The sequence below is a fragment of the Siphateles boraxobius genome, unplaced genomic scaffold, assembly GCF_051911475.1.
Source record: "Siphateles boraxobius isolate OS27281-9 unplaced genomic scaffold, OSU_SipBor_1 77, whole genome shotgun sequence".
Classification (NCBI taxonomy): domain Eukaryota; kingdom Metazoa; phylum Chordata; class Actinopteri; order Cypriniformes; family Leuciscidae; genus Siphateles; species Siphateles boraxobius.
The window spans coordinates 18,003,540-18,013,166 of record NW_027509205.1 but is presented as its reverse complement, the minus strand read 5'-3'; the positions used below and the strand labels follow the sequence as shown (position 1 = coordinate 18,013,166).

At 40.1% G+C, this 9,627-nt stretch overlaps 1 protein-coding gene across 2 annotated transcripts; it reads right to left on the bottom strand.

Annotated features, from left to right (window-relative positions):
* Positions 1-439: 439 nt before the first annotated feature.
* Positions 440-9,087, bottom strand: zfp64 (zinc finger protein 64 homolog (mouse)). 2 transcript variants are annotated; one of them, XM_077219191.1, is made up of 6 exons: positions 8,935-9,087; positions 7,346-7,501; positions 7,132-7,248; positions 4,974-5,036; positions 4,618-4,869; positions 440-2,256 (listed from the first exon to the last, which is right to left on the bottom strand). In XM_077219191.1, exons 1-6 carry the CDS (start codon positions 8,954-8,956, stop codon positions 944-946), a joined length of 1,923 nt encoding a protein of 640 aa, XP_077075306.1. In that variant the 5' UTR covers positions 8,957-9,087; the 3' UTR covers positions 440-943. The 2 variants fall into 2 exon arrangements, with proteins under 2 accessions (XP_077075306.1, XP_077075307.1); XM_077219192.1 differs by having other exon boundaries at positions 7,132-7,258; positions 8,935-9,051.
* Between the last annotated feature and the right edge of the window lie 540 nt (positions 9,088-9,627).

Here is a 9,627-nt window from a genome sequence, read left to right as displayed (position 1 = left end):
ACTGTAATTATTTGCAATTCCTGTGAATTTTCAGCATTATTACTCCAGTCTTCAGTGTCACATGATCCTTCAGAAACCATTCTAATATGCTGATCTGATGATCAAAAAACATTATTATCAATGTCAAAACAGTTATGCTGTTTCATATTTTTTTGGAACCAATGTTAAAAAAAGGGTTCTTTCATGAATAGAAGGTTCAAAAGAATAGCATGTATTTGAAATATGAATCTCTTGTAACATTATAAATGTCTTTACTTTCACTTTTGATCAAATTAATGGATCCTTGTTGAATAAAAATCTTAATTTCTAAATCCAAACTTTTGAATGACTTGTTTCTTGAAGGGTTACTTTTTGGTTACCAGAGCAGTATTAAACACTAACCACCTGAAAAACGGACAATACACAAAAACACAACTTAAGGTAAAAGCAAGTCAAAAACTGAAAAAGATGAATTTTTATTTTAGCCTACTATAGAAGAGATTTGTCCACATTTGATTTGATGCATAACTTGAAAATGAAAATATGACACCCTGATCCATCATGGCAACCTCTATATGTTACATGATGTCAGAATTATCCAGAATCTCAATAATAACACATTTTTAACTTGTAAGATCAATTCACGTCTTCTTCAAACTCATAGTTATAAGTTATAAACTGTTAATTTTATGAAAGCTCTGATTTCCACCAAAATTGCAGTGGCTATGCTCTCTTTGTATTTCAATGTGAATTAAAGAAAGTAGTGATGAAGTATTTTGTTGTCATTACCAACAAACCTGCACATTGATTCATTTCCATGAACACCTCAGAGCCGAACGTCCAAGTTGCCATCTTATAATTACAGGAATTCCAACACAATGTGAATGAAGCATTAATTGGATAAAAAAAAAAAAAGTTCATTTTAATATTGTGATTTCACAGTGACATCTCATGATTTGCATAACTACGAATCACTGATGTCCACTGTGTTGGAGTCTGAAAATATATGGTGGGGAGACAGCGAGTACTTAATAGCCTGCTGGTCTTGTGTTGAAATCGACAGAGGGAGACTTTGAACAAGAATGGTCCCCGGTGAACCAATATCTAAACTGTCTTCAGGCATAGCGTCCTCTGAGTGCTTGGACAAGTCCTGAGAAGAGGCACCGTCAATGTTAAGTGGTTCCTTTGTGGCGGCGATCGACGGATTGGCCTCCGTTACCACCGTAACTTCAGTCCCGCCCTCCTGGATGAGCTTGTGGAGGCTTTCCAGGTCAGAGCAGGACGTGATGAAAGTGTGTGTGCCATCGGGAGCTGATGCAGAACAGGAGGCGATGAAGTTTTGAGTGCTGGTCTGAGGGCCGGTTTCACCGGGACTGATTTGAGTGAGTAAAACCGTCTGGTGCCCGAGGCCGCCTTCTGGTGCTAGCATGTTGACGTGCTGTATTACAGGGTTCAAAAGCACGTCGTGATCATCCGAACTGAGCAAAACTGCTCCCGCCTTTGCAGTGGAAGCCTGAACAAAAGTAGTCTCTGGTCCTAAAGAGGGCGCCACAATGATCTTAAGATGCGTTGCGCTGTAGGAAGACGGCGAATTGGTTGCAATAGGGGCAAATCCTGCATTTTCTACGGGTTGTTTGGTAACAGTTTGTGTTTCTAGATTATGACTTTGTTGTTGTGCGTTACTGTTATGCTGCCTCTTGTGGCTACGAAGAGAATCCTCCCTGACGAACGAAGCCTCACACAAGTCGCAACGAAACGCCCGCGTTGCCTCTAGTTTCGCCCGGTAGCGTGAGCTAAGAGGTTTGGGAGGCTCCTCCCCTGACCCACCCTTACCCTGCCTATCCGGTTTATCCACATGACACTTCCTCCTGTGAATTAGCAAATTACTGCGCTGCTTACTAGCAAACGAACAGTGCTCGCATTTAAAGGGCCGTTCGTCCGAGTGCACGCGCTCGTGGATCTTGAGAGCCCCCTTGCTGGAGCAGGAGTAACTGCACTCGCTGCACTGCAAAGGCTGGGCCGGCTGGTGCTGGCGGGAATGGTGTCGCAGGATGGCTTTGGTGGAGCACTGGAAGTCGCACTTAGAGCAGCGGAATGAGTCGGAGGCGCTGTGCTTCAGCTGTACATGCGATTTTAAATTGGCCTTCATGGCACAGCGATACTCACAGAGATCACACTTATAAGGCTTCTCGCCGGAGTGAACCCGGCTGTGACGCTTCAGGTCGGAGTTGATCTTGAATTTGGCCTCGCACTGGTTGCACTGGAACGGGGCGTCACCTGAGGGGGAAGCATCCAGACATGTGAACTGAACACATATAACACAATTTTTACTACCGGTTCTGATCATTCACAAAAAAGAAATACTATTTAGGTATTTAGGTAATACTATTTACTTTCGCACCGGGTAGTTATAGGAACTAGCCACCATGGTGGTTCTCCGAGAACTAAATTTTTTGCCCAGGGCCGTTTTCCTGGTTGCATTCGCACCAGCAGTATCCACTTTATTTTTCACGTAAAAGTGTGCGTGGCAATTTGTAAATTTAATGTGTCTGGCTTCCGGTGTCATCCGCTTTCAGTTATTTTAGCTGTACAAAAAAGCTTGTTATGCTGCTTGATATTGTAACTGGTATTTCTTACCCTATTATTTTAATGTAGTGGCTTAATTAAACATGCTGGTTTTTAGCGCAAATAGTTTTACCATTTACTGCAGTTTTTTATTCTTATTATTATTTCCCTATAGCGGCTAATGAACTGGAAGTCTAGCGTAGAACGCTAGAGCCTGAGTGTTGAGAGGTCCATCTATCACTGTTTTCCATGTTCATAGAGTTAGTTAGTGAAGTAAATATACAGACTATAAACTGTGTGTTCACGGATTGAAAAAAAATGGCGGGTGCCGGTGTCCATTCGGCCAATCAGCCTATACTTACGTCACTGGTAGTTTCTATAGAGTGGTGCAGGTTACGCGGAAGTGAGTTACATTTTAGTACTTACGGTTCCATCGTCCCGAAGTCGATGGGTTTTTTGAATGGGATTTTGGTTAAATGGCTGAAATAAGGTCTGTGGTGAACACAAGCTCAAGACACTTTAACGTTTTATTCTACGACAAAAAATACATCAGTATGACCCCACTCGTGATTTTTTTTATAGCTGTTACATGTTTTGAAAAAGGCGGTTGCAAACAAGTGCCTCATTGTGTTTATAATTGTGGTCTTACAAACTATTATAACTCAAACGTTCTGGGATAATGTTTTAAGATAAAAACTGAAAGAGTTGTCGGAAGCTTAGTGATGAGGACGTGGAAGTTGTGCGACTGTGGTGTAGTTCGTTTATAGCCTACCTTTAGCTTTTTACTTCTGGCGACTGCATTTAGGCTTCAAAATTCATGAAAGTTGTGTTCATATCTAAAAATTAGCTTGATGAACAAAACATGCACGTATCATAAACTTTTGTTGATCACAGAACTTATTTTTAGCGATAATCCAAAAGCCTATGTAAAAATCCTATTGGGTTTTTGTTGAGGAAACCAGTGTGATACTAACTGCCGGCTGGCCAACAAAGTGACGTCATACCTGTACCATTCTATTGTGCAGGGTTAGACCTTACTCTGAAGTAGGAGGTAATTTAGTTCCCCAAAAGGAGTTTCCTAGAACTAAAATCGTTCCCAGTTCCTGAGGGTCAAAAAGTAGGTACTTTCACTATTAGTTTTACGAAATATGAAAAGGTTCCTCCGGTGCGAAAGCCCCTTTTGTTAACAACACACTAATCAAGTAAAATAAAAAGTGAAATTTTTGTAATGTACAAGGCTGTTTAAAAAAATCTATACTATTTTGTCCTTTTATAAAATTATTTTTGAAAAACACTAGTAATTATATATAATTGATTGTGTGTGTTCTCAAACAAGAAACAGGAAAACAGTTTTATCTCATTAATCTTCTGGCAAGTTTCACATGCAAGAGTAAATTCTCAAATATCAGTAGTTCCTGGAAATGGTCTGTGTGGCTGAAACAGTAAAAAAAGAAAGAAAAGGATTTCTAGAACACACACACACACACACACACACACGCTCACACACACACACACGCTCACACACACACACACGCTCACACACACACACACGCACGCACACACGCACACACACACACACGCACACACGCACACACGCACACACACACACACACACACACACACACACACACACACACACACACAGTATATATTTGATTTTGAAATTGTAATACTGCGAGTTATTACAACTTAAAACATTTTATTATAACTTTTGTATTTTAATAAAACGTAATTTATTCATGTGATGGAAAAGCTGAATTTTCAGCATCATTACAGTCTTCTGCGTCACATGATCCTTTAGAAATCACTCTAATATGCGGATTTGCTGCTCAACAATCATTTTTATCAATGTTAAAAACAGTTGTGCTGCTTCATATTTTTGTGAAAAGTTCAAAAGAACAGCATTTATTTGAAACAGTAATCTTTTATAACATTGTAAATGTTTATACTATCTCTTATGATCAATTTTATGCATCCTTGCTGAATAAAAGTGTCAATTTTTTTTTAAAAGAAATAAACATCTTACTAACCCCAAACTTGAGTGTAACTGGCATAATCCCCTGCTGCCCTCACCTGTGTGAGATCGGAGGTGAACGGTCAGCTGGCTGGAGTTGCGACTGGCGTAGGGGCATATCTGACACTTGAAGGGTCTCTCGTCATAGTGGATACGAAGATGCTTCTTCAGGCTACTGCTGTCGGCCGCCGCGTACGGACAGTGCTTACACTTGTGCGGTTTCTCTCCCGTGTGCAAACGGCTGTGGAGATTCAGCTTATCGCGGCGACTGAAACGTTTATGACACAGTTCACACTCGAAAGGCCTCTCGCCTGTAAAAAGGAGACAGATCTCAGCACTTTACTGTTCATTTGGCATCCTTTGATAATGTCAGATAATAAGTGTAAGATGAAAACACAGAATGGTAATTACTTACCAGTGTGTGTTAACATATGTCTCTCCATGTCTTTTTGGCCATACTGAGTTTTGAATGTACAACCTAAGGGCACAAAATGAAATAAAACATCTTTTAAGCTCCACATAGTACAGATTTGTATTATCTAAAGGGTTCTTAGCTCGGTTCTGTCAACACTGCATTGGCTTCCTATTAAACATCATCGTTTAGCGCCTCAGTACTTGAGCGAGCTCTTAACGCATTATAGTCTTTCACGCTTATTGCGATCTCAAAATTCTGGCCAGGAGACAATACATAGAATATTAAAATCAACTGCAGGCGGTAGATCCTTTTGCTATTTAGCACCTAAATTCTTAACCTTTAACTCTTAACTAGAAGCAGTCACACTCCTTCAGTTTAAATCTAGACTAAAAACACAATTTAACCTGGCTTACACATAAGAAATTATCACATTTCTATAATTCACATCCATCATATTGTTAGGCTGCATAAACTAGGTCAACCGGAACCAGGAGGACTTCCAACAACACCCGATGTACACGTTACATCATAAGAAGAATGGCATCTATGCTAACACAAGTCTCTCTGTTTATCCCGAGGTTACCGTAGTCAGCCGTATCCAGATCGGATGGTGGTCCTGCACCTAGACACGATCACAACACATTCCTGAATTTCAGAAGACATCATGTCTACTAGACAATCCCCTGGGAAGGCCTCGTCGACACGACAGCCATCGGCACACACCCTCAGCAAAGACCACAAGAACCAAACAAGTCCTCTGCACAGACCTATGAGCAGCTTCATACTGGCATCATCAATCCCATCTTCAAGCAAAAGAAACTGGATGAATATTTGAATGCTACTGATCCACAATTTTGGTAATTCTGACTTCTGAATCATAATCACACCATGTACGTTCGTTGGCCAGAGGAGAACTGGCCCCTGACTGAGCCTGGTTTCTCCAAAGGTTTTTCCTCCATTCTGTCTCCTGATGGAGTTTGGGTTCATTCCCACTGTCGCATCTGGCTTGCTTAGTTGGGGACTATTAATATTCAACAATATTATTGATTTGACTGCACTGATGCTGTAGGATGAGAACTGAACTGAGCTGATCGCTGACATCACTGTTTTCTGCAGAACTGCTTTAGTTGAAATAAACTAATTTACTAATTGAGGATCTTTACAACGAAACTGAATCAAGCATCAAGTGTCACTTCATAGCATCATCAGCAGCGCTCAAAGGATCTGCCCTTATGTTGTTGAAGTTTGTTTATTTAAGAAATTCATAAGAAATAATAATAAAGCAAGATACCCTGTTGAAATATGTGAGATATGTGGTATATATAAACTGCAAAGGTAAAGAATAAATGATTTTGACTGATATGAAGGGGGAGGAGAATTGATACATGCATCATGTTTAGTCAATAAAACACTTCCGCATAGGATACACCTGTGTATCCTCGCTCATGACTCCTCTGGAAGCCTCCTCACTCCTCGATCCTCGCCTCCTCGCGGAGCAATTAGAGAATTGAGATGTCCTTCAAGATGGCTGAGCTCGATCGGGTTCCAGGTCATAGGATGGAGGACGGAGGAACGAGGAGACGAGGAGGGATATTGAGAAGCACCCCCAGTCTGTCAGTAACGCTCAGTTTGCTTCCTGTCTCTATGAAGCCCCTCCTGCCAAACAGCGATGTGTGCTCTGATTGGTCGGCTGGATCAGTGTTATGATTGGGCAACCGCTTTGAGCGTGTTTGGGAAAAGTCAAATCCCTTACCATAACTGCGAGTTTCAACCATAGACTGTAAAAAAAGATGGACAAGGCACTTTGGCTTCACTTTTCAGCACTTGTGCGGCACGCTTGGTTTCAACACACTACTAACTAACTTAACCAGGCCCCACACCTTTATTTTGCGTATGGCTTGGGCAGGAATTATTTAAATGAGGAATATTGTGACGTGTTCATTCCCGGAAGAAAACTCAAGACTCTCATGGCGTTTCCGAGAGTTCAGAAAGAGTTACTGATATAGAGAATGACTACCTTTGGAGTGACTTTGTGTAACTTTGCAGACCTTTTTCATGCTCAAACAGCAACATTACACACTAAAGAAAGTTGAACAAGTAAAAAAGCATAATAGGTCCTCTTTAAAATAAGAAATGCAGTGTTGATTCTGACACTTACCTGAGAATGTGCATATGTGTCTTTTTTGAGTTAGTGCAGGTTTCAGCTTTTTGGAGGGGGTTTTCCCGGCTCTGGTGAGGGTCTTCTTGACTTTTGGTACACATGTCTGAAATGACTCTAAAAAACGCTTTCATGAATAGTAAACAGTGCAGTCTACTATATACCGATAATTTATGATCTTTAAAGTGACATTTTACTCTGAGGTGAAACTCACCACTGGATCCACCGTTTCGGGCTGATATATGAGTCGAGGGGATCTGGCAGCAGTTTTGCTTGTGTGCAAAAAAGAGCTCAACGTTGTTGTACTGCTGTTTGCAGAAGCCACAGATGTGGATGTCAGGACTCACTTCTACTAATAGGTGGTTTATTCCTGTGAATTAACATCAAATATATAAAAGGGGGGAAAACATTGTAGTATCTTACAGGGGTTAGTCAATGAAACTGAAACACTGGCCAATATAGTGTTGGAGGATTCATATTAATCTGCGGTCTGGTGGCCAATTTTCACTGATTTTACATTCCGTCAGTGAGAGCAGAGTGTGAATGTAGAATTAGCAGACCAATAGCACAGCTGGGCATAAAATATTATCCACACAACATAATAGGGGACATATCAGAGTTCAAAAGAGGAAAAATTGTTGGTGTGTCATCTGTGACCAGGACAGCAAGTCTTTGTGGTGTATTGAGAGCCACGGCATCCAGAGTAATGTCCGACGAACCACATCCAATAGGAATAAGTGTTGTCACAAGAGGAAGATGTCTGAAAGGGCTGTCCAGGTACTAACCAGGAATGTATACAATAAACATAAAACCAAAGCTTCCCAACATACTGCAGAATAAAATGTGCACCTCGAGTCTCCCGTTTCCACCAAAACTGTTCATCAGGAGCTTCACAGAATCAATATTCATGGTCAGGCTGCTATCCTCAAACCTTTGTTCACTTGTGAGTCGTGCCAGTGCCAACTATCAGTTTCAATGGTGCCAACAGAGTGCGGATCTTAGGGTGTAGACAATGTTAAATATGTATTGTTCTCTGATGAGCCCACTCACTGTCTTTCCCACATTCGTGTGAGTTACGGTGTGGAGAATCCCCAAAGAGTCTTAACACACGGACTGTTTCTGCCAAGATTGAAGGTTTGGGCTGCAATATCATGACGTTCCCTACTGTGCTTAAGAGAATGGGACTGCCAAGGACTACTGAATCATTCAACATTAATTTTCATTTTTGGGTGAACAATCCCTTTATGTTGTAAATGTCATTCCCAAGACGAATTGATGCTGTATTGGCCGCAAAAGGAGGCCCTACACCATACCAATACATTATTGTGGTCTAAAACCAGGTGTTTCAGTGAACAACCCCTGTATACATGTGTATACATGTGTGTACATATGTGTGTGTGTGTGTGTGTGTGTGTATATATGTATATATATATATATATATATATATATATATATATATATATATATAGTAGCTAGCAATATATTATATAGTATCAAATGCTAACAATACCTAATTGCCCATAAATGTACCATCACTTAGGCTAAGTTTCATTTACTTCAACTTTCATTGTTTGTAAATACATTTATTCAACAACGTATGGATCATAAATTAAGTTTATTTTTTATTATATCTGAGGACTTTAATTCTTTCATCCATTTATTTAACATTATTAATATTTTTTATAATTTTTGTGATTATTCACCTGTAACGTTATATTGCACAGGGCTTTTTTTCACACATCAGTTTTAAAACTGATTTTTTTTTTCTTGGGTTTTGTATATATTAATAATATCGCTTTTTACCTTCTCCGTTGAATGTTGCCATCTGGATCAAGATGCCAGCTGAGATTCGATCCCTGAAGAATTTAATAACTTTATTTCGTGTTTGCTGATGTTGTTGTTCTGTGCCCTCTTCATTTCAAACGTTTTTTCAGCAGAGTAGATGGTTTGTTTTGCGACATTGTGAACTGCTTGACGGTAAACACTGAAAAGTGTACGGCGCGAAGCAGCGCCTCGCCAGTCAGGAGAAGAGCATTGCGTCAGGAGGATCAACTAGTAGCCTACAGTTTCAGATAGACAGACAGACAGACAGACAGACAGACAACCTTTTCTCATACGGTCTCAGAAAAAAAGGTACAAAAGCTGTTACTGGGACAGTACCCTTTAAAAGGGTTCAAATATGTACCATTTAGGTACTATTATGTACCTTTGAGGGACCAATATGCACTCTTTAGGTACAAAGGTGAACCTTTTGAAAAGGTACAACCACAGTGACAGCTTTTGTACCTTGTTTTCTGAGAGTGAATGATTAAGAAAACAGCTGCAAGTATGAGGGTAAATAGTTGCATTATTTCAAACAGATTGAGATTCACAAATAAATATAATTTCACAAAAATGAATAAAATTCACAAATAAATAAAGTGAGATTTGCAAATAATATGAATATTTACATAATTCATTTGTGAATCGCTGCACGCATTTGGATTTCGGAACAAT

Coding starts and splice junctions, on each gene's coding strand:
- zfp64 (XM_077219191.1), bottom strand. CDS start 8,956: ATGGCAACATTCAACGGAGAAG. Junction 5,037..7,131: donor ACACATATGCACATTCTCAG/GTAAGTGTCAGA, acceptor TTGTGCCCTTAG/GTTGTACATTCAAAACTCAG. Junction 2,257..4,617: donor TCACCTCCGATCTCACACAG/GTGAGGGCAGCA, acceptor CTTCCCCCTCAG/GTGACGCCCCGTTCCAGTGC.